This window comes from Penicillium lagena, assembly GCF_028827675.1.
Source record: "Penicillium lagena strain IBT 129212 chromosome Unknown utg000008l_segment0_segment0, whole genome shotgun sequence".
NCBI lineage: Eukaryota > Fungi > Ascomycota > Eurotiomycetes > Eurotiales > Aspergillaceae > Penicillium > Penicillium lagena.
This window is the reverse complement of record NW_026623229.1, coordinates 960,048-987,593: the sequence shown is the minus strand read 5'-3', so window position 1 is coordinate 987,593 and position 27,546 is coordinate 960,048. Positions and strand designations below refer to the sequence as shown.

The 27,546-nt window shown below is 55.5% G+C and overlaps 13 protein-coding genes across 13 annotated transcripts; 8 read left to right on the top strand and 5 right to left on the bottom strand.

Annotated features, from left to right (window-relative positions):
- Positions 1-797: 797 nt before the first annotated feature.
- On the top strand, positions 798-4,301 carry hmg1 (HMG-CoA reductase; the record flags this gene model as incomplete). Its single annotated transcript, XM_056982887.1, has 2 exons — positions 798-3,907; positions 3,965-4,301. 2 exons carry the CDS (start codon positions 798-800, stop codon positions 4,299-4,301), a joined length of 3,447 nt encoding a protein of 1,148 aa, XP_056828381.1.
- Positions 4,302-5,591: 1,290 nt separating this feature from the next.
- On the top strand, positions 5,592-8,216 carry N7510_010961 (putative cell polarity protein; the record flags this gene model as incomplete). The annotated part of the gene is made up of 2 exons (XM_056982886.1): positions 5,592-7,787; positions 7,842-8,216. The coding sequence occupies 2 exons, from the start codon at positions 5,592-5,594 to the stop codon at positions 8,214-8,216; spliced, it is 2,571 nt and encodes an 856-aa protein (XP_056828380.1).
- Positions 8,217-9,145: 929 nt separating this feature from the next.
- Positions 9,146-10,072, top strand: cyp4 (peptidyl-prolyl cis-trans isomerase; the record flags this gene model as incomplete). The annotated part of the gene is made up of 4 exons (XM_056982885.1): positions 9,146-9,200; positions 9,473-9,642; positions 9,721-9,827; positions 9,883-10,072. The coding sequence occupies 4 exons, from the start codon at positions 9,146-9,148 to the stop codon at positions 10,070-10,072; spliced, it is 522 nt and encodes a 173-aa protein (XP_056828379.1).
- Positions 10,073-10,957: 885 nt separating this feature from the next.
- N7510_010959 (high-affinity Cu transporter CTR3) lies at positions 10,958-11,971 on the bottom strand (the record flags this gene model as incomplete). Its single annotated transcript, XM_056982884.1, has 3 exons — positions 10,958-11,631; positions 11,717-11,762; positions 11,828-11,971. The coding sequence occupies 3 exons, from the start codon at positions 11,969-11,971 to the stop codon at positions 10,958-10,960; spliced, it is 864 nt and encodes a 287-aa protein (XP_056828378.1).
- A 308-nt stretch (positions 11,972-12,279) lies between these two features.
- Positions 12,280-13,138, bottom strand: N7510_010958 (exosome non-catalytic core subunit SKI6; the record flags this gene model as incomplete). The annotated part of the gene is made up of 2 exons (XM_056982883.1): positions 12,280-12,781; positions 12,843-13,138. 2 exons carry the CDS (start codon positions 13,136-13,138, stop codon positions 12,280-12,282), a joined length of 798 nt encoding a protein of 265 aa, XP_056828377.1.
- Positions 13,139-13,464: 326 nt separating this feature from the next.
- On the top strand, positions 13,465-16,586 carry N7510_010957 (putative DNA excision repair protein (Rad26L); the record flags this gene model as incomplete). Its single annotated transcript, XM_056982882.1, has 2 exons — positions 13,465-13,555; positions 13,606-16,586. 2 exons carry the CDS (start codon positions 13,465-13,467, stop codon positions 16,584-16,586), a joined length of 3,072 nt encoding a protein of 1,023 aa, XP_056828376.1.
- Positions 16,587-16,807: 221 nt separating this feature from the next.
- ssuA (RNA polymerase II subunit A C-terminal domain phosphatase) lies at positions 16,808-17,614 on the bottom strand (the record flags this gene model as incomplete). The annotated part of the gene is made up of 1 exon (XM_056982881.1): positions 16,808-17,614. The coding sequence occupies one exon, from the start codon at positions 17,612-17,614 to the stop codon at positions 16,808-16,810; it is 807 nt and encodes a 268-aa protein (XP_056828375.1).
- A 569-nt stretch (positions 17,615-18,183) lies between these two features.
- N7510_010955 (nicotinamidase) lies at positions 18,184-18,989 on the top strand (the record flags this gene model as incomplete). Its single annotated transcript, XM_056982880.1, has 2 exons — positions 18,184-18,264; positions 18,336-18,989. 2 exons carry the CDS (start codon positions 18,184-18,186, stop codon positions 18,987-18,989), a joined length of 735 nt encoding a protein of 244 aa, XP_056828374.1.
- Positions 18,990-19,177: 188 nt separating this feature from the next.
- N7510_010954 (GIG1 family protein) lies at positions 19,178-20,096 on the top strand (the record flags this gene model as incomplete). Its single annotated transcript, XM_056982879.1, has 3 exons — positions 19,178-19,445; positions 19,516-19,692; positions 19,771-20,096. The coding sequence occupies 3 exons, from the start codon at positions 19,178-19,180 to the stop codon at positions 20,094-20,096; spliced, it is 771 nt and encodes a 256-aa protein (XP_056828373.1).
- A 464-nt stretch (positions 20,097-20,560) lies between these two features.
- On the top strand, positions 20,561-22,299 carry N7510_010953 (OSBP family protein; the record flags this gene model as incomplete). The annotated part of the gene is made up of 7 exons (XM_056982878.1): positions 20,561-20,660; positions 20,711-20,816; positions 20,877-20,987; positions 21,041-21,319; positions 21,379-21,628; positions 21,680-21,993; positions 22,053-22,299. The coding sequence occupies 7 exons, from the start codon at positions 20,561-20,563 to the stop codon at positions 22,297-22,299; spliced, it is 1,407 nt and encodes a 468-aa protein (XP_056828372.1).
- An 831-nt stretch (positions 22,300-23,130) lies between these two features.
- Positions 23,131-24,651, bottom strand: hosA (histone deacetylase HOS2; the record flags this gene model as incomplete). Its single annotated transcript, XM_056982877.1, has 1 exon — positions 23,131-24,651. The coding sequence occupies one exon, from the start codon at positions 24,649-24,651 to the stop codon at positions 23,131-23,133; it is 1,521 nt and encodes a 506-aa protein (XP_056828371.1).
- A 339-nt stretch (positions 24,652-24,990) lies between these two features.
- N7510_010951 (isocitrate lyase/PEP mutase family protein) lies at positions 24,991-26,089 on the top strand (the record flags this gene model as incomplete). The annotated part of the gene is made up of 3 exons (XM_056982876.1): positions 24,991-25,070; positions 25,119-25,227; positions 25,292-26,089. The coding sequence occupies 3 exons, from the start codon at positions 24,991-24,993 to the stop codon at positions 26,087-26,089; spliced, it is 987 nt and encodes a 328-aa protein (XP_056828370.1).
- Positions 26,090-26,129: 40 nt separating this feature from the next.
- On the bottom strand, positions 26,130-27,398 carry N7510_010950 (alpha/beta hydrolase; the record flags this gene model as incomplete). The annotated part of the gene is made up of 1 exon (XM_056982875.1): positions 26,130-27,398. The coding sequence occupies one exon, from the start codon at positions 27,396-27,398 to the stop codon at positions 26,130-26,132; it is 1,269 nt and encodes a 422-aa protein (XP_056828369.1).
- Between the last annotated feature and the right edge of the window lie 148 nt (positions 27,399-27,546).

Genomic DNA, 27,546 nt, shown 5'->3' with positions numbered 1-27,546 from the left:
TGCTTTTGATACTGCTCGAAGGGCCGACCCGTAAATACCATAGCAACACTCTGCAGATGTTCTACAGGAGTATATTCTCCTGGCGACTAACTAACTGCCTCTCTAGCAGTGTTAGTTATCTGATACTGTGCTCCCCACAGTCTGCCAGGGGGCTGGGCTGTGCTGGCTGACAAAGTTCTGTCAACCAAGGTTTGCCCTCGCCACCACCAGCTAAACCCAAGGAGTGCTAGTTCCTAACTTAGCGAGTGTGGAAGGGAGACAAAGAACCCTCGCCGGATTGAGGGATACCAGCGAGGTATTGTTGGGAGCATTGTGAGAGGGTTCCAGTCGAGCATGAGAGCGAAGGGACTATATCTTTTCTATTGTGTCGTACTATTTGATGATGGTTGTTTTATCCTGCCCTTTTTTTTCATCTGTGGAAGGAAGGCTTGGCATCGGCGATACCTTCTTCCCGCCCAGAAATAATTATCTTGCAGCCTTCAGGGGTGGATTCTTTCTTGTCCTTTTCCCGAACTCGGCATATACACCGTGGTGGTCGTACAATTCGAGCCTGTTGGTTCCCAATCCTGCTCTTCGCCCAGGGTTCTGTGCTGTCCCTGCTCTCTGCCACATGTTGCCCGCCGTTTAATAATCTTCTCTTATCTCTCCTCCCTTTCTCTCCCCTCTTCCCCCCCATTTTGGGTCGTTCAACGCTCCTCGACGGTCCCCATCGCAGGCCCTGGTCCCTGCGGACCGTCTCAACGACCCTCCCCCTTCTCTCGACGCTCTCTTCAACAGACGCTCCTCCGTGACCCATAATGGCCACCAAGTTCATCGCCAACAAGCTCCGGCCCGCGGAGGAAAACCGGGACGCGGAGCCGGGATGGCTCAGGCGACAGGTTACTTGTGGTCTGAAATCTATTTCCCGCCGGGCCTGTGTGCACCCAATTCACACAATTGTCGTGATCGCTCTCCTGGCCAGCACCACCTACGTGGGTCTGCTGGAAGGTAGCCTGCTAGATACCGTGCGAAGCCCCCAGGCCGGTCAGGTAGACGCAGACGGTCTGCTTCAGGGAAGTCGCAATTTGCGATTGGGCGAGTCAACCTCGTGGAAGTGGCAGGCGGACGATGCATGGACGCCCGAGGAGGCAAAGGTAAGAGATTTCTGGGGTTTCCGTGAAACATTTGACATGCTAATCTGCGAAACAAAAAAGACGACCGCGGAGCACCTGGCCCTGACCACCTTCATCTTCCCGGACTCGATCTCCAAGTCGGCGTCGACGGCGCCTTCGACCGACGACATTCCCATTCCAAGCAATGTGTCCGCACACTCGGTTCCCTACACACCCAACCTCTTCTCGCCCTTCTCGTATGACTTTGCTCTCGCCTACACCGTGCCCTATGGCCAAGTGGCCGACTTTTTACGGTCGGTGCAGGAGATTTCGGACCCGTCAGCGGATGAGGAGGAAGAGGAATCCAAGAAATGGATCATGCGAGCAGCCCGTGGCCCGGCGTACGGATCCCATCAGGCTCTCAAGCTCTGGTTGACCGATGCGTGGAGCTCGTTCGTGGACCTTATCAAGCATGCGGAGACCATTGACATTGTCATCATGGCCCTCGGTTACATCTCGATGCACCTCAGCTTCGTCTCGCTCTTCTTTTCGATGAGACGGCTAGGCTCGAATTTCTGGCTGGCCGCCACCGTGCTATTTTCTGGCACCTTTGCGTTCCTGTTCGGCCTGTTGGTGACCACCAAGCTGGGTGTGCCGATCAATTTGCTTCTGCTTTCCGAAGGCCTCCCATTCTTGGTCGTCACCATTGGCTTCGAGAAGCCGATCATGTTCACTCGTGCGGTCCTGAACGCTTCGGTGGATAAGCGACGACAGGCTTCAAGGTCTAATGGCTCGGCGCTGCCCTCCAGCACTCCGCGGTCTATCCAGGATTCAATCGCAACTGCGATTGAGAAGCAAGGCTTCGAAATTATCCAGCACTATTGCATCGAGATTGGCCTCCTGGTTATTGGTGCAGTCTCCGGTGTGCAGGGAGGACTGCAGCAATTTTGCTTCCTCGCGGCTTGGATTCTGTTCTTCGACTGCGTGCTTCTCTTCACCTTCTACACGACCATTCTCTGCATCAAGCTCGAGATCACCCGGATCAAACGCCACGTCGCGCTGCGCAAGGCGCTGGAAGAGGATGGCATCACCCACAGTGTGGCGGAGAATGTGGCCTCGAACAGTGACTGGCCAAGCTCGTCGGATGGCAGTGAAATGGACACCAGCATTTTCGGACGCAAGATCAAGTCCAGCAGCGTGCGCCGGTTCAAGATCCTCATGGTTGGTGGTCTGATTCTCGTCAACATCGTGAACCTGGGGGCCATCCCCTTCCGGGATTCTGGCAATGGCGCCCTGCTTTCACACTTCTCCAATGTTCTGGCACCCACCCCTATCGACCCCTTCAAGGTGGCTGAGAACGGCCTGGACGCTGTTTATGTGTCTGCCAAGAGCCAGAAGCAGGAAACCGTGGTGACCATCATCCCACCGATCAAATACAAACTGGAATATCCCTCCATTCATTACGCTGCTCCCGAGGAAGGCCGGTCGTTTGACATTGAGTACACCGACCAGTTCTTAGACGCTTTCGGTGGCCGCGTCCTTGAGAGTCTGCTCAAGAGCGTGGAAGATCCAATCATCAGCAAGTGGATCATCGCGGCCTTGACGCTGAGCATCATTCTGAACGGTTATCTCTTCAACGCCGCACGTTGGAGTATCAAGGAGCCCGAGACGGTTCCTGTGGCGCAAAATGACTCTGTGGTGGCCCCTCCCAAGGTCTACCCGAAGTTCGATCTCAATGAGCAGGAGTCCACCCGGACAGTCGAGGAATGCGAGGCTTTGCTCAAAGAGAAGCGCGGCTCAGAGTTAACGGATGAGGAGCTGATCAGCCTCTCTCTACGGGGCAAGCTCCCCGGATATGCGTTGGAGAAGACCATGGAGAACGAGAACCTGATGAGTCGGGTCGATGCCTTCACTCGGGCTGTGAAGATCCGGCGGTCTGTGGTCTCCCGAACTCCTGCTACCTCTATGTTCACCAATTCCGTGGAGGGCTCGAAGCTTCCGTACGAGCAATACAACTACGGATTGGTTCACGGTGCTTGCTGTGAGAACGTAATTGGATACTTGCCGCTTCCTCTTGGTGTTGCGGGCCCGTTGAATATTGACGGTCAGAACTATTTCATTCCTATGGCCACTACGGAGGGTGTTCTGGTTGCGAGTACCAGCCGTGGCGCCAAGGCTATCAACGCTGGCGGCGGTGCAGTCACCGTTCTAACCGCCGATGGTATGACCCGTGGCCCCTGCGTTAGCTTCCCGACTCTGGCTCGCGCAGCCGCTGCCAAGGTCTGGGTTGATTCGGAAGAAGGCTCGAGCATTATCAAGACTGCCTTCAACTCGACCAGCCGCTTTGCTCGTCTCCAGACCATTAAGACCTCGCTCGCGGGCACCTACCTCTATATCCGGTTCAAGACGACGACTGGTGACGCTATGGGTATGAACATGATCTCCAAGGGCTGCGAGAAAGCCCTAGACGTCATGTCTAAAGAGTGCGGCTTTGACGACATGTCCGTGGTTTCCCTCTCAGCCAACTACTGCACGGACAAGAAGCCCGCTGCTATTAACTGGATCGACGGCCGAGGAAAGTCGGTGGTGGCTGAGGCCATCATCCCCGGTGATGTCGTCAAGAGTGTTCTCAAGAGCGATGTGGATGCCCTTGTGGAGCTGAACATCAGCAAGAACTTGATCGGAAGTGCCATGGCTGGCAGCGTCGGAGGCTTCAACGCGCACGCCTCGAACATCGTGTCCGCCATCTTCCTGGCCACCGGACAAGACCCTGCGCAGAATGTGGAGAGCTGTAACTGTATCACCACCATGAAGAAGTATGTTCTTGTCCTTCCTTATGAGTGTTCACTATGCTAACTGCCATTTCCCAACAGCTCCAACGGCAACCTTCAGATCGCCGTGTCGATGCCTTCCATCGAGGTGGGCACTATCGGCGGTGGCACTATCCTCGAGGCGCAGGGAGCCATGCTCGAGATGCTTGGCGTCCGCGGCTCCCACCCAACCACCCCTGGAGAGAACGCCCGCCAATTGGCCCGCATCATCGGGGCTTCGGTTCTCGCCGGCGAGCTCAGCCTGTGCGCTGCCCTGGCTGCCGGTCATCTCGTCAGAGCGCACATGGCGCACAACCGCAGCCAGGCACCTACCCGGTCCGCGACGCCCGTGTCGGCTGCCGTGGGCGCTACCCGCGGACTGTCCATGACCTCCAAATAAGACCAGCTCTCGCTGCGCGGCCCTTGTATATTTCTTGTGGGCGCAGGCACGGTCTTGCATTCGCCCATTTTTCTCCCTCCATACCATGCGGGCTTCTATACCCGCCATGTCTCGGTCTGGTTCATCAAGCCTAGGGTTGTCTCGTCATCGCCGGCCTTTTCTTCTTTTTCTGTCAAGGCTAGCTAACATGTATCTCAACGAGATCCCCGGTAGAGAACCGACCGAGTCGGATATACGAGCGAGGACTCGTGTCTCCCCCCCCCCTGTACTTAGTTGTTTCTTTAATTATTATTATTTTTTTCATTTTCATTGGATAGATACGCTGGTTGACCAGTAGACCCGAATATGGAAAAAACGTGTGATTTTATTCAACTATTGTGGCCCAATGTACCTGAGAAGTACCTTGTGTATCAATTGAGTATGGTGGAATACACGGCCGGTACCCGCGCGGCGATACCGGGGGCCACGGCGAGGGTCTAGACTGTCAGTCTCCTGAACCGATCACACGCTGTCTTCCGTCAGGGGCGGCGCCTGGATGATTAGGGGTTGGGTTGCGGTGTTTGGAGGATAGGAGATCTCCTAGCATCGTGGTGTTGGATATCTACGATGTACTTGTGGTCTACCCTGCTCTACAGAGTTCCCCCACGATCTGGACGCTCGTGGAAGTTGTCGTCAGCCCCTGGGGTGTGGCTTGTGCCCTCCCCGGTTAGCCCCCCTCTCCATACCGGTCGGAGAAGCCCTGGCGATCTGTCGATGTAAAGAATGCTATCCCGCATGATCTGGGCTGATCCGATGGGAATGTAGAATAAACTGTAAACCCATCACGGAGATATTGACCAGTCTAGAAATCATTCACTATTGTGGTTGTATGGATTCAAGGTCTCGGCGGGTCCAGCCGTAAGGGCGAGACTAACGCTACTAAGAATGATAATCTCACTCACACTTTCCTCCCTTTTGTTGGTCTTTTTCTCTTCCACTACAACTCCCATCCCTCCCCTTCACCAGTCTAGTCCGTCCGTCACTCCTTTGGATATTTATTTGAAGGACTAGACCAGAAAACAAAAAGAGTGTCTGTTTGATTCCCGACCAGCCCTCCTTGGCCCCTTCGACGGCCCCCCGACCGATTCTCTGACCCTCCCTCGCGCCCTCGTTTCAGATCGATCTTAGCCGGGAGAGGAAAAGGACGGGGAACTCGCGTGGTAAAATAACGTGGATGGGCATTCGGTGGGACAACTCTTCCGACAGCCCAAGTGAGCGGACAGAGGCGTCCGGATATCACCACGGACGGTGATGAATGGTCACTCGGGAGCCATGTCGCCTGTCTCCGTCGATGGCAGCGACTGGTCCGGGATCAACCAATACCAAAAGACGGAGCCGCCCTTTTCGCCAACCTTCTCTGCTCGAGGCAATCTTGCCACGCCCCCAACCTCCCAAGGCATTCCCAGCGCTCCCTTGAGCCCGAACATTCCGCCTCCCACAGGCAGCGCAAACCCATCACCGCCCAGCTCGATAGCTGCACGTTCGAGCGTGGGCACGCTGGGCGACGGTCAACGCGACCCCAGACGATATCGACAGATGGAGGAGATTCTGGGTCAGCACTATGCCGCCCTCAAGAGATTTCTGAATGCTTCGTACCGCGACGACCGCGGACTCGGTCGCTCCAATAAAGCCAGAGACAAGTTACTCCGCTTGTCACCCACCCAGTTCCACGAACTCAGTACCGATGTCTACGACGAACTGGTCCGGAGGCAGCAGGCCATGCCGCCGCCGGGCCGCCCGCCCAGGCCCGATGTACCTCCTTTCCTGCCCCCGCGCAAAGAATTCCACGAAAAGCGCAACCAGGCCCGCCAGAAGCTGGCGTCGCTCCAACACCAACGATTCCGCGATCTGGCGACCGACGTGTACTGTGAACTGGAGCGCCGGTTCCCACACTTCACAGGCCAAAACTTCCGTGGCCGACCAGGTATGCCCCCGGACCCTCGTCGTTCACAGTCTCGAGGACCCCCCTCGCGCATGGGCAGGGGATATCCGTCTGGTGGACCGCCGGGTGCGTTCCCGCCTCGATCTGGCTCTCTAGGTGGCCCGCCGGGTGGGGATGGACCATTTGCGCGATCGTTCCAAAGCAATACGATGGTTCCGAATAAAAGTACTATGGTCGAAGATAGTGACGATATGGGTATGGACGATGATGATGATGCTCGGAGTGATGCCTTTGCGTTGGATGCGGTTCTAAGCAGACGGGGCACAACCACCACGATTGGCGAGAGTGAAAGAAGACTTTTGACAGATAGCCAGGCCCAGGTCTCTGCATTGCAGGAGAAGATTGACAAGTTGGAAGAGATGGTTCGTTCCAAGGACGAGGAACTGGCACGGTCGCAGGATGCTTCGCAATCTGAAGCGAGCAAGGAACGTGAAGAGTGGGATGAATTGCGTTTGGATCTGGAGGCTAAGGTGGCCAAAGCTGAGGACCGTAATAGCTCGCTTCAACTGGAACTCGAACGCGTCCGCACAGAGCACGATGTCATGGAGCGTGACCTTCGCACCCAGATCGAAGATGCCGCCCGAGGCATCGAGGATGCGACGTTGGCAACCCGGTACGCAGACCTTGAGATCAAACACGATAGCTTGCAAGCCGAGCTGCAACATCAGCGCAACGTCACGGAAGAGGTCCGGCAGCAAGCATCCACCTTCCTCATGGAGATGAAAACGCTCTCCGAGCAGAGCCATGCTACTTGGGAACACGAAGAACAGTTGTCCAGCCAGGTCCATCGGCTGGAGGACGAGGTCAATGAGTGGAAGCACCGCTACGCCAAGGCGAAGGCACAGCTACGGCACGTCCGCGCCACGTCTGGCGGAATCGCTGACTCTCGCCCTGACGCCAGCGAGCTCGTCAAGGAGCATGAACTGGTACAGGTGGACGGATTGATCAGAGATGTTCATGTCACCAAGTTCCAGATGGCTGTGGACGAGCTGCTCCGCGTCGCTCGGTTCGAGGAATCGCGCGGGGTGGTCCACCAGATCAAGCTCGTCATCGTGGCCGTCCGCCACATTCTCCAGGACGTAGACCAAGGCCCGCTCCCCGTGGATGGAAGTGCGGCCCTGCGGATCAAGGCCAAGAATCGCGTAGCTACCACGACAAACAACATGATCACAGCAGCCCGCAACTTCGCCAGCTCCAGCGGCTTGTCGCCCGTATCGTTGCTCGATGCGGCAGCTTCGCATCTGGCCATTGCCATCGTGGAGTTGATCCGCGCGGTAAAGATCCAGGCATCGCCTGCCAACGAGCTGGAGGATGATGAGGCCGAGGTGGCGCAGATGAATGGCCAAGGCTACTTCGAGACTACTGCTAGCCAAAGACGGTACAGCAATGGCTCTGAGTACAGCGCTATGAGTCCCCCCGACCATAGCCATATCTCGTCAATCCAGAATGGAATTGTCAATGGTTATGGCGCCGCGCAGGAGGACCACGCAGTCCAAGAACTGAAGGTGAGATCTTTCCAAATATTGCATCAACCAAATGACTGACTTGTTTTATTTCAGCTATATGTCGAAGACCAAACCGACGGCCTCGTTCAATCCATCCAGTCCTTAGTCGCCAGCATCCGCGCCGAGGACGGTCTGACCACTGTTCAGACCCATGTCTCGGCCATTTCCGACGTTGTCGCCAACGTCGTCTCCTCCACCGAGCACCTGGTTCACGAGCGTAGCAGCGACAAAGCTCTGCGGGAGCGCGCCGAGCCCATCGTCCAGGTCTTGGACGAATGCCGCGCCCGACTGGATGGAACTGCCGCTGAGGGCCCGGGCGCCATTAACAAGTTGCCGCCTATTGCATTTGAGATCGCGCGCCAGACCAAGGAGCTTGTGCATCGTCTTGACGCAGCTGCGAATGGATATGATGACGAGGACTTCCGATGATCTATCTCTCTTACTCACATATACGAGACGACCTGCCGCTATACTTGCTTGCATGCATCGGGACAGACTCTCATCTTCTTTCCTCCCCCTCCTTCACACTGTTCATATGAGTCCTTCCCCCTATCTGATCTATAATTTGTTTCCCTGGTGTGGTGTTTGCTTCTGAGCGTCTCTCTCTCTATCTCTCTCTCATCGATGGGCAATGAGCGGACAATGCTGAAATGATGTCCTGACACGCATGGCATTCATGGTGGTTCTTTTTGATTCCTTGATATCTTTCTGTACTTTATTCTTCATCCTCCCTTTTTTTCTACTCTGTGTTTACTCTTCTTATACCTACCTCCTCGACCGCATCTAGGCGTCGTCGGTTCTTGATTGCATCGTGGCAGACACGGCAGTGCGCATGGAATCAATTCTTGAGTTTTGTATGGATCCGGAGTAAACATTACATTTTGTCCCTAGTCTCTGTCGGAGTGTCTCTACAGGGAGTGAAGAGCCGCCCCTTACATAAGCGCCGCAGCTCCCGGGGCTTTTCGCGTTGAGCTTCGGTTTTTTTCCCTCTGTTGTTTCTTGTCTCCATCCGCATTCACCCCTGTGTATTATTTATTCTCTGTAAGTGTGATCTGTCGATGACATCCCACCAGCAGGGCCTCGTGCAGTGATCTATTCGCGTGCCAGTGCCACCAGCAGACAGCCAGCCTGATTGATCATCCCCTGGAGCTCCCTGGTGGCTGCCTCAGGCATGAACTGCATTTCGAGCCCCCCGTCGGCCGTACCCGCTAACTGCCCCCGGCACTATAGTTAATCCGTGCCCCTCAGCAATAATGTTCGCCCGACTCAGGCCAACCCCACCACCCGCGTCTTCCTTCTTCTCTTCTTCTTCACTTTCCTCTCTTTACTCTAAAAGATCCTTCTCTGCTACCGCAATCATGCCCAGCACGGCTTTCTTCGACGTCGAGTACTCCCCTGTGGGCTCCAGCGCCCGTACGTATTTTTGTTTTCCTTTCTTTCCTTTGATTCTGTTTGCGTCGTGGGCCAAAAGTGGGAGGGGCCAAGCTGAAGCTGCCCCTCCATCCTAAACACCCAGCCCTGTCTGCACACGCAACACTCCCTAACCCCCTCCCCATTTTTCCCTCGCAGTGCCTCATCTCCAATTCATCCAATTCCTTCTCAGTATTCCCTTGATGACCCTTTACTCTCCATCACTCATCATCATGAGATTGAATGCGAATGCCCCCCGCTGACCCATTCACCAGCCAAGACGGGCCGCATCAACTTCACCCTCTTCGAGGAGGATGTCCCCAAGACCGCTGCCAACTTCCGTGAGCTCTGCAACAAGCCCAAGGGCGAGGGCTACAAGGGCTCCGGCTTCCACCGTGTCATCCCTCAGTTCATGCTGCAGGGTGGTGACTTCACCCGCGGCAACGTGAGTTTTTTCCCCCTTTCATTTGGGTTCCCCCCTTTGCTATCTATCATCCTCGAAACTGACCTTTTTTCTAAATAGGGCACTGGTGGTCGCTCCATCTACGGCGAGAAGTTCCCCGATGAGAACTTCAAGTACAAGCACACCAAGCCCGGTCTGCTGTCCATGGCCAACGCTGGTCCCAACACGTAAGTTTGTTTGCATTTTTTTTTTCAAACTCGTCATTCTAACCCCTACTCCCAGCAACGGCTCCCAGTTCTTCATCACCACCGTGGTCACCTCGTGGCTGGACGGCAAGCACGTCGTCTTCGGTGAGGTCGCCGACGCCGAGTCCATGAAGGTCGTCAAGGAGATTGAGGCTCTCGGTAGCGCCTCTGGCTCCGTCCGCTCGGCCGTCAAGCCCACCATCGTCAACTGCGGCGGTCAGCAGTAAGCCTCTTCTCAGGAACCTACTCTCGCAAATGTAGTGAAACCTGGTTGGTTGGTGTTGTTTTTGTATTCGCGCAGACAGTCTGAGCCATTGCTTCGCTGGTTCAGGTGAGCGGGCTCGTGTTATGCTCTAGTTTAGTTTGGGGGCAGAAGGGAGTTCTCCCTACTTCCTCTCTCTATGTTCTCGCCTCGGGCGTAGTGAATCAATCAAGACTGTCTACCGGATAACCTCGTACTCTGCATAACGCTGTTCAATTCGTAGTAACAAGGAACATATTCTTTCTTTTGCCTCGGAAAACACAAGGTGGGGGTACCGCATAGCCCCGCGCTGGATGCAAGACATCGGGCCAACTCGGTCTCGCTTCCAGGTTTGTTGGTTCTAGCCTGTTGTCCGTGGCCGTGCGCAGCTGGTTGGTTTGTGAGGCTCGATGATCTCATCTTCTTTGTTACCTGTCCATTACCCCTCTGCCAGCAACGTCACGCAAACTTAGGTATAGCAAGTGCGATCCAATAGGAGACGTATTGGTCGCTCAATTCTTCACAGTATGCAGAGAAATCATTCTACGTATTCATGCGTCGCAAAAAAGAGCAGATAGAACTGGGAAAGCCCCTGATGTCCGTCAGTCATGAAATAATAATCTAGACGCTGGACCACAACACAACCCATAAATACAGTTTAATCACGACGAAAACACAGTTTCGTCCATATCAACTAGTTTCCTTACTCCCATGCTCCGAGTGCGCACACTTATCGAATGAAACCAATCCCACACGGCCGGTCTACCCACAGCATTTCGTAACAGTCGTTGCATCATTCCTATCCCACAACATGATTAGCATTCAAACCACAACTCACCCAACCACAAATAACACAGAAGACAGAAAAAGCTTACTCTTTCGACAGCGACACGGGCTCCCACGAAAAGATAAATGAGCCGAGAAACGCCCCAATGAAGATGCAGATGATGATGTACCCGTTAAAGTACATCGCCAGCAGCATGACGAAGTACGCTACTGCGAACTGCAGCATGTGTAGCAGGGCGCGTACTAACTGCTCGACGAACGAGGGCCGGAATGGGCCGACCGCGCAGGGGTTTGGCAAACCATTGGCGGTGGCCCTGGGGAAGGGAATCGAGATTGGTTCTCCGGGGGGAGTGTTGCAATGCGTACACGGCGCTGTGGTCTGAATAGGAGGAGCACAGTGCTGACTTGGTGCCGAGGTGATAGTATCATCCTTGATATTATCGGATGAGGATGAGGGATCAGGATCAGCATGGTCTGTATAAGTATGACCATGGCTCTCGCAGCAGCTGGCAATATTCACTTTGGAGCTGCTTTTCTGCCTACGCTCAGGGAAAGCGGCACCACTCTGTTGAATGAGAAGGTCGGCCGATGGCCCCGACAGATACAGCGCTCGCAGCCGTGCGCGCTGTACAATGAAGGCGTCGTACTCGCGGCCCACGCGACGCAGGAACTCCAGACACAGCACGAGACAGATGACCCCGATGCAGGAGCCGGCGAACATGCCACGCGAGCGGATGTGCCATGACGTGGAGAGGAAGCCTGGTCAATCAATGATGTTAGTGTGATTTCGTATACTAAGGAATTTCATGTGCATAGGATGGGAAAGCGGAGGACAAGAACGTACATGCGTCAATGGTATTCCAGTTCCACAGCATCTGAGAGGTTGTTAGCTATCCCATACTTCTCTCTCTACCTGTCTCTCTTGGAGGTTTTCATGGTTATTGTAGGAACTGACCGAGATCTGGCAGCTTGAGTCCCCCATGCCCATATCCATGCCTCCCATTCCGGACATGCCAGACATGCCCGAGGAAGCTGTGCTCATAGCCGCAGATGCAGTGGATGTGCTAGCCATGTCCATTGTCATGGAATTCATGTCCATGGTGGTGGATTATTGGTGTTGGCGATAACTCGGTAGTAGCGATTCAAAGCAGCCGGATCCGGCTTCTCGAGCGAGTTTTGTATTGATGCGCCCACGCAGAAAACAAAAACCAAATAAACCCGCAGGACGAGGAGCAATGTATGGGAACGAATAATATTCTCGTGCGTTCCAGGACGGTGATTCTCGTAGTCATGCCGAGCAGATTTTGCCTGAACGGCCTTAGTGCGCGCGGAATTGAGCAGATTATCTTTCTTGGCAGGTCCAACAGGTTCATCATGGTCATTATTATTATCGTTACACACTAACTACTATCGGCTCGACTTGATCACTCCCTCCAGCAGTTCACGGATCTGCTTGCACCCATCTATGCCCACCGCCAGCATCGTCTCGATGTATGTGACGTGCAGCCGGGAGTCCATATTCAGCACCGACACCTTCATCTCGCCCTCATCCTCGTCCATATGATTCTCCCCAACCGGCACCGCCGTCGTAGTCCCGACCGTCAGCGACGGCAGCTCCTGCTCCTCGGGGAGCGACAGATCCAGTAGCGGATCGAGTTCTTCGTTGCGCGGGTCGCGCGGCGTCGATGCGCTGCCGCTCATGCCAGCCGTGCAGCCGCACATCAGGCCCGGCATGGGAATGCCGGCGTCCACGAGGGCTAGGGTACAGGCGTTGATCGCAGCCGCCAGTAATGAGCCATCTGCCGAGAGGACGTGCACGTGGATGCTGATTGTGCTGTGCGGGTAGAGGTAGGTGTGTAGATGGGACTGGAAGGCTGAGCGGAGAGTCGTAGCAATTCGTGAGGATTGTCTGGTAGACGTCAATTAGTATCTGTCGCCATGCGGCCAAGGATAAGAAGAAGAAGACATACCCGCCGCTACCTCCTGCGCGTCTCTTGCGGTCCACGCTGGCGAACCCGGCAATATTCACTTCCACATCCACGATAGCGCCAGCACTCCCTGCCTGGCCGGATCCTTCTCCTCGACGGCCCTCCGCGGGCCCGTGGACGGAACACATGATTGCGGTGTTGCCCATCGACAGGTATGACGAGCCGGAGCTGGCGGGGTTGGTCGAGATCTGGGCTTGCAGCAGACGTAGCTCGTTCCACCGGCGGCCGTCCAGGCGCAACCGAGTAAGGGGGTATGTTGTGGAGGTATCGAGAGGCATTTTGAGAGAATTTGTGGTGTTCGTAAGATACAAACTAGGATCGGGGGGCCGTGACAAGGTTTCTGTTCAGTGGAAAGGTTAGCCTCCAATAAAGTCAAAGATAATGAAGGGAAAAAAGAGTGGAGACAAACATTTGAATATCGAGTTTGGTAATTCAATTGAGAGACCAGCGAGGTGGCTCTGGGTCTTGGTGGTGGTGGTGGTGATGAGCAAAAAAAGCTCGGAGGCGGAAGTGACCAGGCCCTGACCTTATCGTCCTTATCCTCGCTCGCGCTTCCACCTCCCCAGCTTCCTCCCACCCAACGCCACCCTCAGACAAGTATGTCATGGGAAGTGACAGGTTTTGGAACGCCGAGGTCATCTCTATCGACTCAGACGATGACGATCTGGAGGTGACGCGCTATCTCGATTCTGACAGTATGACTATCTCCCCCCACGCGTTCGACGCGAAGCTCATCTTCTTATAGACCGGAAACCTACTGCTGCAAATAGCACGCAACCAACACCTGTAAAGTCAGAAACCCACAATGCCGGTCCCTTGACCAGACTACTCGAGGACAGCGATGAGTCCGACTTCAACGATGGCGCGTCGGCATACAAGAAGTTCAAGGAACGCAAATCCCTCAAACGCAAGCAGAGTCTCGCCTCAACCCGCAAAGCCAAGGTCAAGAGAGAAGAAGATGTGATTGTGGGCCGGGTCCCCAAGCAGGAGCGAAGCAAAGCACGGGTCAAGCGGACTCAGAAGGAGTATGGCGTGGTGTCGTCGGAGGATGAGCTGATGGAGCACACACTCCCGAACTATCTGCAGCGCCGTCGCATACAGTTTGATCGCAGAAGGGAGCACCTTCAGGAATCTGGGCTCAAGTTACCGCCAACTTACACTGATATCGACTTCTCCGACGATGAACGTCTGGAGCATCTCCTGGAGAGGCCTGCGTTCTTAGATCAGCCACCGAGCCGAGAGTATAAGGACATTACGCTCCCCTACTCCCTAGGGCTGATCCCGGCACCGATCGCGCAGTGGCTGCGTCAGTACCAAGTGGAAGGAGTCGCCTTTTTGCACGAGTTGTTCGTCTACCAAAAGGGAGGCGTTTTGGGCGATGACATGGGTCTCGGGAAGACCATTCAAGTCATCGCTTTCCTGACGGCGGCATACGGCAAGACCGGAGATGAGCGGGACGCGAAGAGGATGCGCAAGATGCGCAGATCCGCGAACAATGCCTGGTATCCGCGCACTCTGATCGTATGCCCGGGGAGCCTCATCCCGAATTGGAGGGCGGAGTTTGCTCGTTGGGGGTGGTGGCAGGTCGATGCGTACCACGGCGACAACAAGGAGCTGGCGTTGCATGCTGCAAGATCGGGGAGATTGGAGATCTTGATCACTACCTACACGACGTATATGAACAACAAAGACGCGGTCAACATGGTCGAGTGGGACTGCATTATCGCCGACGAATGCCATAAGATCAAAGAACGAAAGTCTGAGACGACTCAGGCGATGAATGAAATCAACGCTCTCTGTCGAATTGGATTGACTGGCACGGCGATCCAGAACCGGTACGAGGAGCTGTGGACGCTACTCAACTGGACGAACCCCGGCGTCCTCGGCCCTGTCACCACCTGGAAAACGCAGATTGCCACTCCGCTCAAGATTGGACAGTCGCACGAGGCAACCCAAAGCGAGCTCAGCAGGGCCCGCAAGACAGCCAAAAAGCTCGTCGAGAATCTCCTGCCTCAGTTCTTTCTGCGTCGGATGAAGACCTTGATTGCCGATCAGCTACCCAAGAAGAGCGACCGTGTCGTCTTCTGTCCTCTGACCGAGACACAGGCGGACGCCTATGAGAATTTTCTGGAGAGTGATATTGTCCACTACATCAAGCAATCCTCAGAAAGGTGCGATTGTGGATCAGGGAAGAAGGCTGGCTGGTGCTGCTATCGTATCATCCCTGGCAGAGACGTGCCATGGCAGTCGTACGTCTTCCCGGCGATGACCGTGCTGCGACATCTAAGCAACCATCTGGCCGTTCTCATTCCGCAGGGAAACGATTCCCGGGAAAAACAGGAGAAAGACAAGGATATGCTCCAACTCGCGCTGCCCCGAGAGTGGGAGAAGCTGTATCGCAGCCGAGACTCAATTATGAACTACGCAAACCCCGAGTTCTGTGGCAAGTGGAAGGTTTTGCGAAAGCTTTTAAAATGGTGGCATTCGAATGGCGATAAAGTCCTCGTCTTCTCACACAGCGTCCGGCTTTTGAAGATGCTGCAGGTCCTGTTCCATCATACCAGCTATAATGTCAGCTACCTGGACGGATCGATGAGCTACGAGGACCGCGCGCGGGTCGTCGACGAGTTTAATTCTGACTCCCGCCAGTTTGTCTTTCTCATCTCTACCCAAGCCGGCGGTGTTGGACTGAATATCACTTCGGCCAACAAAGTGGTCGTGGTCGACCCGAACTGGAACCCGGCGCACGACCTCCAGGCTCAGGACCGCGCCTATCGTATTGGACAATCGCGCGATGTCGAGGTCTTCCGGCTCATCTCCGCAGGCACCATCGAGGAGATCGTCTACGCGCGACAGATCTACAAGCAGCAGCAGGCCAACATCGGGTACAATGCCAGCTCTGAGCGGCGCTATTTCAAAGGCGTCCAGGAGAAGAAAGACCAGAAAGGCGAGATCTTCGGTCTGGATAACATGTTCGGGTATCACAACGACGGCGTTGTTCTGCGCGATATCGTCAATAAGACCAACATCGCCGAGAGCCGCGCCGGCGTGCAGGTCATGGACATCGAGGTCGAAGAGGAAGACACCCGTGAACACGGTGAGGCTTCTACTAAAGCCGAAGACGAGGCAATGGGCCAGCTTGCCGCCGAGATCTGCGGCGATGTCAAGAATGGGGTGAAGCGCGAACGATCTTCCACAAATCCACCGGCCCAAAACAGCCCTCACAAGCACGACCCCATCCAAGCCATCCTCGCCGGCGCAGGTGTGGAATATACCCACCTCAACAACGAAGTGATCGGCTCCTCGCGCGTCGAAGAACGACTCAGCCGCCGCGCCCAGCTGGCATTGGACGACCCAGCCGCGGACTGCCAGGTCTTCAAGCCATCTCAAGATATCGTCGGCGACGAGTTGGATCCATCTGCCGAGGTTCCTGCTGCAGGCTTGAGCTTTGGGGGACCAGGACCGGACGCCCGGCCGTTCCGGTTTCGGTACAATCCGCCTGAGGACGTGATGCGCCGCCAGTTCTGCAGCATGGCACGCGGGCTTGGGTACGCGGATGCGACGGAGTTTGCGCTCGTCGTGGAGAGTATGACGCAGGCACAGCGAAGGGCTTGCCTTGAGAAGTGGTATCAGGAGAGGCGGGATCTTTTGCTTCCAGATGAGAATGTCAAGGGGGAGGTGGTTAAAGAAGAGAACGTCAAAGAAGAGATCAAGCAGGAGACGTGAGTGATTTCATGGAGTCCTCCATTATGGGGGCAAATTACGACCTCCCTGTGCGTGTCCTAGGCGTTGGTCTGATATGATTCTTGATGATACCCCGGAGTAAATTTGCTATGATTACACGAATCCCATTCTGATTAATATATGTCACGTAACGTCGTATTATTATTCGGGTCTCTTGAATTAACTATCCGCGGCAATTGCCATCATCGCCTGTTACCCTCAACTCACAACCAAGCCAGCGTCCACAGAGCAGGCAGATGCGGATATTTCTCCTGCCACTCCGCCAGAATCTCAGGAACCTTCTCATCAAAGCTCTGCCTCGCGGCACCAGACCCATTCTCCCACCCAGCAGTCCCATTCACATTTCTCTCCATGACAGCCGCCTCATTCAGCCGATCTGCCAGATCAAGAATCGCCTTCCCCCCCAGCAGGGCCTCTTCATGATTATCCCTGATATCAACATTAAAGACATGCACCGGCCTGTTCAGCGGCGACCCCTTATTCATGAGATCGTCAACAACCGCATCCCAACACCGCTCCTCGCACGTAATGATAACATCAACGACGCCGCCCTCCGTGCCGTTGGCACCCTTGTCCCCCTTTTCGACATGCTCCGTCCGTGGCATGCCCGGCACCCAGTCCTGGAAGCGCTCGGGCCCCCATTTCAGGTTGCGGTTGCGGTCGAGCATGGTCAGGATGCCATTGCTGCGGTAGAGCCGCTCGTCTTTGCCGCGCAGTTCTTCGTACATGTGTTGGTAGGAGGTGGTGTTGAAGCTGTACACGTTCGGTTGGGTGATTGATGGGCCGGGGAGCCGGACGAGCGAGCCGGTTCCGAAGGATATCACAGGGAACCCGGTGGTTGCTGTTGAGAGGCGGAGGTGGGCTTCCATTGAGCGGTTGTTGTTGGATGCGCAGACGGTGCAGAATTTAAGCTTGAAGGAGGGCGTGGGTAGTGGTGTTGTTGTACTTGCTGCCGCCGCTGCTGCTGTTGCTGCCGCTGCGACGGTGGTGGTCTCTGTGGGTTCAGCCATGGCGGCGTCGGGGGAAGTCTGTGTGTGTTCTGGAGGAGGAGGAGGTGGTGGTGGTGGGGGAGTGTTGGTTGCCATGGTGGGAGAGAAGAGGAAATATGAGACTAGGTAGATTTGAAATAGAGAGGCAGAGAGGGCTAATGGAGGAGAAGAAGAAGTCTAGAAGTTGGATTGCGCAACAATTGATGAAAATGGGTTTACAATCTGCGGTTGGAAGCTGTTGCGAGCAATTAGCACTCGTTCCGGGCTGAACATGGCATGAGAATCAGGCAACGGGATGGGATGGGTTCAGATAGATGAAAAGCGTATAAGTGAGTTTGTCCGCATTGCGAGGCTCAGACAGCTCCAATAATAAAATCATCATAATAGACAGGAAGGAAAACACGGGAGAGAAACGTACCTTGAGTGAGGGAGTTAGTCGGGGGCCGTGGCCCTGGAAGAAGAAGGGAAGAACGAACAAAAGAGTTTTGTGCTGTCCGTGTGCTTAGTCATGCTCTCATACTTTCCTGACCTTCGATGGACAGCTCCATCTTCCTCCCTCTACGCAGTCCCAGCTGTCACCACATCTCACAATGGCTTCAGCGTCCGCCGAGGACACGGGTTTCGTGCCCGCGCTGATTATAGTAGATATGCAGGAAGACTTCTGCCCACCCGTGAGTGCGACGAAGCTACTACCAGCATGTGCCAGCCGAGCTGATCCCAAGCCTATTGCCAAACAATAAAGAGCGGGTCTCTCGCCGTACAAGAAGGCCGGACCATCGCACCACTGATCAACTCACTCCTCGCAAAACCAGGGTTCGTGACACGCGTCGCAACACAGGACTTCCACCCGCCCGACCACATCTCCTTCGCGCCCAACCACCCCGCGCCCAACAACAAGCCCTTCGAGTCGTTTATCACAATGCACAACCCGGCCCCGGGCAAAGAAGCCGAAACAAAGCAACAACAACTCTGGCCTGTGCATTGCGTCGCCGGCACCCCCGGCGCGGAGATGATCCCCGAGATTGACATCGACAAGGTCGATCGCTTCGTGCACAAGGGCCAGCACGCGCAGGTCGAGATGTACTCGGCCTTTGCGGATAATTTTGGGAATTTAGATCCGGCTATCACGGCCAAGTCGGTCAATGAGGATCTGGCCGCTGCGCTCAGGACCTACAATGTGACGGATGTGTTTGTTGTTGGGCTGGCGGGGGATTACTGTGTTAAATACACGGCCATCGATGCGGTCAAGGCTGGCTTTCGTAGCTGGATTGTCGAGGAGGCGACCCGGTGCGTTGTGCCGGCCGGATGGGACAAGGCGAAGGAGGAGCTGGCGGCGGCGGGTGTCCAGGTCATTTCCGCCGATGCGCCGCAGATCCAGAGACTGGCAGTCCCGTAGTGCAATCTACCAATAGTATAAAGCAATAGCAACCATCTGGATATATATGTATTTCTGTCACTGCATGTAGTTACGTAGTCCCTGGTGGATCAGGGCCGGGTGTGCGGGCCGAGGAGTACTAATCAGTGAATCCTTCGGTTTCTTATCAACTCAGCCTCATCTTCGCCGACTTCTGCCTTTGCCAGACCATGTCGTCGGGCACGATGGGGGTGTCGACCCCGGCAGCGACCATGACCAGCCTGGACGAGAAGACGGCCGATGCCCCTCCAACGGGTCAGGTTTTAGTACACGAGCGCCGCCCTCTTCCATACTGGCAAGTCAACGTGCCCCCATCGCAACGGACCGCCGAGTGTCCCAGCTATCTACGCGACCTACCGGTCAAGAGCATCCGGTGTCTATCGACGCCCGACGAAGACTACACGCGGCAGGGCTGGGATGAAGTGCGGGAGATCGTCCGTGAGTTGGGTGGCAGCCTCGCAGCGACCGTCCCAAGGACAGACGTGCTGACGACGGGATGGGACCGCAGGAACCAACCGCATCGATCGATTCCAGCGCGTCCCGGGTGAGCTGCGCCGCTACTTGGCGTACATGGCGCAGCTGAAAACCGAGTACTCGTCCGTGATGCGGTTCGTGGTGCAGGAGCGGCTGCACTGGGGCGACGGCAGCGACCTGGCGCCGAAAGGTCGTCCATTTGAGTTGAACGGTAATCATGCCATGCCGATCTGTTCTACACGAACACAGAAACCAGATCCCCACGGCTGAGAACTAACCCTACTGCTAGAGGACACGTGCATTCTGTACAACGACTGGCCGTACGGCGTCGAAACGGACATCATCCACCTGGTGGTCTGGACCAAGTTTGAGCTGGAAGACGACCCGGCCACGGATGATTTGACAGCCAGCGCGCGCGCCGCGATCGAGGCGTATGTCCAGCGGACGTTCTGCTCGCGCGTGCCGCCGGCGCAGGTCGTTTGGTTCAAGAACTGGAGGTCGCTTAAATCGGTGCATGCTATCGAACACTTCCATGTTATGCTCTATCGGCCGGATATGGCTTTTGTGGAGGAGATTACCCATGGCGACGTTCCGCTCATTGCGCGGTTGCGATAGAAGAGGCCCGGACGGATGCGAGATGGTCATCCCCCACTAGTAACTCGCCAAGCCGTGCCCCTCATTGACGATCATTTGTTGGGAGAAAACACTTATAAATAAGTAGTAATGGGAGGCAAGACCCATGGTGGTGAGCAGGCAGAAGGATAGGTTTACCGTTAATTTCGTCGTTGTAGACGTCACTGGTTTAGACTTGGTTTAGGGCTCCTTACCACACCTGACTGGCTTGCCTTGTTTTCGCCCTCCTTCTTCTTCTACTTCTTGACTTTCACACCCACTCTCTCTCTCTTACAGACAACGCCCTGCCCTTCCATAAATGCTGTAGCCTTGGTTGTCAGCCACTCACTATGCCCGTTCCGCATCTCCGCCGTGCTTCCTTGGCCAGTAAGTAGTACTACCTGCCCATGTCATCATCTCCCGCCCTGCCTCAACACTTCTGCCAACGACACCGCACCACCACAACCATGCCCGCTGACACCGCGACCCATCATCCAGGCAGATCCTCCATGGAGGACTCTCCCGCCAGCGGCGAGGACGAGGTCGTCGAGCCCGACCAGGGAAATGGTAAGTTTGCGGCCAGCACCCCACCACGACACAAAAGACTGACGGCCTAGTCCTCTCGCACATCATCTCGCAGCTGCGGCCGGGCGCCGACCTGAGCCGTGTGGTTCTGCCCACCTTCATCCTCGAGCCCCGATCCATGCTCGAGCGGATCACCAAGTACGCAGTCTGATCTGAGTTCCCGTGACGAGGGGCACACCGGCTGACCTCGGAAAACAGCTTCATGGCGCACCCCGAAACTCTACTCCCCATGTCCACGATCGATGACCCCGTCGAGCGCTTTGTCTCAGTCGTCAAATTCTACCTGAGTGGATGGCACATCAAACCTCCGTACGTCACCTGTCCGTGGTTCCGGGCTAGAAATCTGACCCCCCGCTATACAGAGGAGTGAAGAAACCGCTCAACCCCATTCTCGGAGAGACATTTACCTGCTACTGGGACTATGAGGATGGCACGCGCGGGTACTACATCGCCGAACAGACCTCGCATCATCCGCCTAAGTCGAGCTACTTCTTCATGGCTCCCGAGCACAACATCCGCATCGACGGCACGCTGAAGCCCCGCAGTAGGTTCCTGGGCAACTCGGCCGCCAGTTTGATGGAGGGAATCGCCATTTTGCGGCTGCTGAACCGCGGGGAGGATAAAGAGATGGGTGAGAAATAGTATGTTTTGGTGACGGTTTGCTTTTCTGGCGGCAGCGGACTGACTCACAGGTCGCTAGTATCCTGACACAACCCAATATGTACGCCCGCGGAATTCTGTTCGGAAAGATGAAGTATGAGCTCGGTGATCATAGCTACGTGCGGTGTCCGGAGCATAACCTGGTCGCCGATATCGAGTTCAAGACCAAGGGTTACTTTTCCGGTACCTACAATGCCATCGGAGGCACGATCAAGAACGAGAAGACGGGAGAGGTTCTATACGAGCTATCGGGAATGTGGAATGGGGAGATGCATCTGAAGAACTGCCTGGTCCGTTTCATTCATGGTATGAAAAATGTCCACCACTAACCCAAGAAACAGACACACCAGAAGGAGCTTCTGTTCGATGGAGCACACGCCAAGCACACCAAGCCTCAGGTTCGGCCAATTGAAGAGCAGGCAGAGAGGGAATCACAGCGGCTTTGGAAGCCTACCGTCAAGGCGATCATTGCGCGGAACCACGAACTCGCAACGGATGAAAAGACCAAGATCGAAGATCAGCAGCGAGACGAGGCAGCGAAACGCGCCGACGAGGGTGTCGAGTGGCGACCTCGATTGTTCCGTGCCGTGCAAGGCGGCCCCGGCGGCCAAGACGAAGGAGATGAAGATCTCGACTGGATTATCAATGCGGACGTGTGAGTATTTCTTTCTGGGAAGAAATTGAAATTATGTATCTGATTAACACGTCGCGCAGCGCCTCGCATGACCCTCAGCTTGCCGCAAAGCAGATTCTATCGATCGCTCCCATCGTCCAAGGTCAGAAAGCAGAAGCTCAGGTCCAAACCTCGAGCACTTCGAACCAGACGCCCTCCCAGAACCTTGCCGCGAATACAGCGGCCGCAGGGTCATCCGCAGTGCCGTCGTCTGAGACAGAAACTGCCAATATTGAACGGATAGATACGGAAACGGCGCAGAAATTCGTGGATGCGAAGGAGCAATGAGGGAGGCATGGAGCTCGATCTGTTTCCAGCAGCCATCCTGATCTCTCTCTCTTGCTTCCTGCATCCTTGTTTCTTGCTTTTGGTGCCAAGTCGTTTCAAAGCATATCCAAAAAACACACAGGCAGCCCCGCCAAAACGATAAAATCCATCTGCGCAGACTATCCAGCATCAAAATTTCTCCTGGCGTCCAGCGACGACAACGATAGTCTCTCCCTCCCAGTTTCTCGTCGCACCTCACCGCATCGTCTGGCTTCCTTACTCCATTTCTGCCACCATAATTCGAGTTCAACACAGCGTTCCCGACCACGACGCCACGCCCCATTGCTGGATACCCGATTTGATTCTGTTTACAAAAAGAAAGATCCGAACTCATTGAGATCGAAGACCGAAATACGAAATACGAAAACCCATAAACACATTTTAAATGCTTCGTTATCTGGTCTCATCGACTGCGCTATCTCTCCCTGCGTGCATGCGATTTGAGAAGATTGATGTCATAGTTGATGTTTAAAAAGAGATGGGATGGAACGGGGCTGTTATAGCGATAGACTTGATTTTTGTGGTTAGTTGCAATTGGATTTGATCTCCTATACAGTAAAAGATGATGATGTGTACTTTTCTTCATTTTTGATGACTCTTTCTATGTCTCTCTCTTTTGTAGAGATGGTATAACTGTACAGAACTCTTTCTTCAAGGATATCTCGCGCAGGCCGCAAACTCCCAGTAATAAAGCAAGTCCGCCCAGAAAATAAAAACGCCCGTGGTGAATCAATCCCGTGTTCGCCTTAAGCACACCCATAAACCAATCCTCATCACAGAGGAGAGCGGAGGTTATGAATACAGCTCGCCCCTGTAGCCAGCTCCGCGCTCCAGCTCCCGCCGACGATTCATACGGGGAATAGCACCAGCTGAGCCCATATCCATACCCTGCAAATTAGCCGCAGCCACATCAGCAGCTATAGCAGCAGAGCCACCGCCATCTCGTTCCTCGCGCTCCTCTTCCATAGCAGCCGTTTGCTCCTCGATCTCCTTCTCGGTATCCTCGCGCAGGCCCAAGATATCCGGCGGAATAAACCCCATCTGCACGCTGGGTGCACCCTGGATATAGCGGAGCTGCTCGTGGACGGCCTCGACCAGGCTCTGGAGGTAGGGCCGTGGGTTCTTGTTCTCGAGTTTGCGCAGCTCCGACAGCGGGGGGAAGAGCGAGTAGTCTGGGCCGAAGTGGTTGCGGAATGCGACGGTTTCCGGGATCGTGGGGTCGAGGTTCTGGTCTGCGTCGATGAGGATGGAGGTTTCGTGCGCCCAGGCGCGGGAGACATTGCGTGGTGTGTATCCACCCCCTCCTACCACGAGGAGAGGTAGCCCGAAGGTCTTGGTGAAGGCAACGCAGGCGCCGTGAGCGCGCACATTGAGGTTGAAACAGCCTAGCCGGTCGCAGCCGAGACTGTCGGCGCCACATTGGAGGACGATGGCACCGGGGCGGTAGGTTTCCACGCAGGCGCCGATGACGTCGTGGTAGAGCTGGATGTAGGACTCGTCGTCGATGCCGTCGTTGAGGGGGACGTTGATGGAGTGGTGTGCGCCTGGGTTCAGCGGGTGCGAGGGGCCTGTGTCTTCGAGGGCGCCCGTGCCGGGGAAGAAGTTGTCCTTGTCGTATTTGTGGAACGAAACCGTCAACACGCGGTCCGTTGACCAGAAAGCCTGCTCGACGCCGTCGCCGTGGTGCACGTCGATGTCGATGTACATCACGCGCGGGTGGTGACGCAGCAGCTGCAGGACGCCCAGGACGATGTCGTTGACGTAGCAGAACCCGCTGGCCTCGGATTTCTTGGCGTGGTGCAGGCCGCCGGACCAGTTGATTGCAATCTCGGACTGGTTATTGCACAGCTTGCGCGCGGCATCCACGGTCCCGCCCGCGTACAGCGAGCAGTAATTGTACAGCCCGTCGAAGACGGGGCAGTCGTCGCCAAAATTAAACCGCACCACGTTATCGCTCTGCTCGGGCCGATCTACGTCGCCGGGCATCACCTGCCGCAAGAACTCAATGTAGTCTGCGTCGTGGAACTCGGCCATCTCTTCTGATGTTGCCGCGCGCGCCATGTACAGGTCCATCGCATGGTGCATCCCGTATGCCATCACCAGCTGCTTCGTGAGGGTCAGCCGCCAGGGCTTCATCGGGTGCGACTGGCCGAAGTGGTGCAGCTCCACGGCTGGGTTGGCGTGCCATGATACGCGATAGCCTTGTGGCCGTGGCACCTGGTAGCTGTGGCGGTCGAGCGCGACCTTTTGGTCGACGCTCAGCGTCGGGGTCGAGGGCGCTCCATACTCCTGGACCACAGAGGAGCGAGCCATAAGAGCAGGGTCGGGGAAGAGACTGTGTCGAATCAGTCAGGCGAAGGGAGGGGGAGTGTTCTAGGCGAGGATGCGCGGAATCATTGTCGGCGTCGAAGAGTCGCAGATCAGAAGCCGAGCAGTGGAGCGAATGCTGACTAAGAATGATCTACGCCGGGCTAACCAAACCCGTAATAATGCAGCAAGTGTAAACCCAACCTGCCGAGTCGGAAGACACGGACTTCCTCTATACCCCGCCTATTATGTATGGACTGGTCCGAGGTCGACAAGGCCGAGAATTTTCCGAGTTGGCACCAGCTCGTTGCCGCTTTGAGAAGGTGTGTATGCTGACATAACAAAATGTCCCGGCATCGGCGGATCATCGACTTGCGGTGGACATATAAAGTGGCCCGTTCAGAGCCGCTGGCCGGTTCATTGTTGTATGTACTTTGATAACCCATTATGCCTCTCACAACAGCGGCAACTAGTCTCCGGCGTTCCTTGGAGAACCCGAAAGCCTTCATCGTCGCTCCGGGAGTATATGATGGCCTGTCGGCGCGGATGGCGCTGGCCGCGGGGTTTGATGCATTGTACATGGTATGCACGGCGTGTGAAAATGAAAATCTGAAAATTCAAAATGAAAATAAACTAACAGCACCAGACCGGCGCAGGAACAGCAGCCTCCGTACACGGCCAGGCCGACTTGGGCATCTGCACTCTGAACGACATGCGCGCCAATGCCGAGATGATCGCGAACCTATCCCCTGCGACTCCGCTCATCTCCGACGCAGATACAGGATACGGCGGGCCCATCATGGTCGCGCGGACGACAGAACAATATGCTCGCTCCGGCGTGGCAGGCTTCCACATCGAAGACCAAGTCCAGACGAAGCGGTGCGGCCATCTATCCGGCAAACAACTCGTCGACACAGCCACCTACACGACCCGGATCCGGGCCGCTGTGCAAGCCCGCAAGCGACTAGACAGCGATATTGTGATTATTGCGCGCACGGACTCGCTGCAGAAGCACGGCTACGAAGAGAGTCTGGCTCGGCTGCGTGCGGCGCGCGATGCAGGCGCAGACGTCGGCTTCCTGGAGGGAATTGACTCGCGCGAAATGGCACGCCAGGCTGTCCAGGATCTGGCACCGTGGCCTTTGTTGCTTAATATGGTTGAGCATGGGTCTACGCCGTCTATTTCGGCGGATGAGGCTCGCAAGATTGGGTTCAAGATTATAATCTACCCGTTTGCTACTATCGGGCCTGCGCTGGTAGCTATGCGTGAGGGTTTGGAGAAGCTCAGGCGTGATGGTCTGCCGGGTTTAGACAAGGAACTGACGCCGCAGATGCTGTTCCGCGTGTGTGGCTTGGATCAGAGCGTGCAGTTGGATGAGGAGGCTGGTGGTGCTGCGTTCGAGGGCGGCGTCGACTTGCGGGAGAGACCTGATTTACTACTGTAGTTTGGAATTTCATCAAGTCGTAACCATGCAGTTGTCAAAGTCAAATTGGAATCCCTGCCGAAAAGGTCCTAGCCACGGACGCCTCTTCGATAAGTCGTGAAATCTCCTCAACACATCTCTCGGGTTGTTCCTGATTGACCCAATGCCCAGCTTCGCTCATCAATATCGTACCCTTATACAGCCCCGGTCCCACACTTTCCCCTTGCTCCATGGCTTCCAGCGCCCCGGGCACTTGGTACGTTCCCCAGTCACTCTTCCCGCAGATCAGGATCGTCGGAATAGGTATCTTCATACCAGACCACGCTTCCATTTCCGCCGCTGTATCCGGTTGCGTTAGGACCTTATACCAATTCAGCCCGCCTTGGAACGTCGTACGGCCGTATTCCTGAACGTAGACTGCCAGTTCGGCGTCTGGAAGCCAGCGTGACGACCGCGAGCTTACTATTTTCGGGTCCTCTGCCTCCATATCCCGCGCAACAGCCTGGCGCATTGTGTCCGCTAGATCCATGACATAGTACCGAGGCATTTTCTCAAGTTCGGTGGCGGTCCACCCTTCTAATCGGTGAGGGTGGTTGCCGTCCCAGTCGGCGGACTTGAGGTGGAAGTAGCCGCGCAGAAAAGTATGGAGGTGTGCACCAGCGGGATATGTCATCTCCGCGTTAGAAGAAGGCTCACAATAATACCATTTGTATGGCTTTCTGGGCCGGGGCAGAGCTGCTAGGGCCTCATCGATGGGAGGAGGTGGAGGTAAGGGAGCAGCTGACGGCTCGCCGTAGGCGGGAGATGTGTTGAATGGCAATTGCGGAGGGCCTTTTGAAGGATGAGACATCAGAACGAGGCAGTGGAACATGTCGGGCCTTGCCAATGCACATAGGCTGGCAGGGACAGCGCCAAAGTCATGTCCAACTATACAGGAGACCGACGTGTATCCCAGCGCCTGAACCAGTGCAACAGTATCCCGAAGCAATGCGAGGGGACGAAATGATGATTCTGTAAGAGGGTTTCGTGAAAATGTCCGGCCAAAACCTCTCTGGTCGAAAGCGACGGCATGGTAACCCTGTGACGAGAGAAGAGGGAGCATCTTCCGCCATGAGTATGCCAGGTCGGGAAAGCCATGGCAGAGAAGAACGAGTTTAGGCTTTGAGGCTGAAGACTTCAGGTCTGGAAGAGATTCGAGAATGTGAAAGACAAGGCTGTGCGAGGTAGTACAGTCGACATAGCGGGATGACACGCCCGGAGGAAGCGGGAGTGGAGGGAGGGTAGTTGGGTCAGTTGCATCTGGCGGAGAGTCCTGATGTGTATAGGCCATTTCTGAAAGGAGAGAGCAGTGTAAATCTCAAGGGCGATAAGCCGGTTGATTTAAACGTGTCGATCGTCCCGAGGTCCAGTCGTGCGAGGGGCCAAACGACGTTATGCGGAACTCGCAGGGAAGGCCGACCCCCGCGTTTCTGACATGG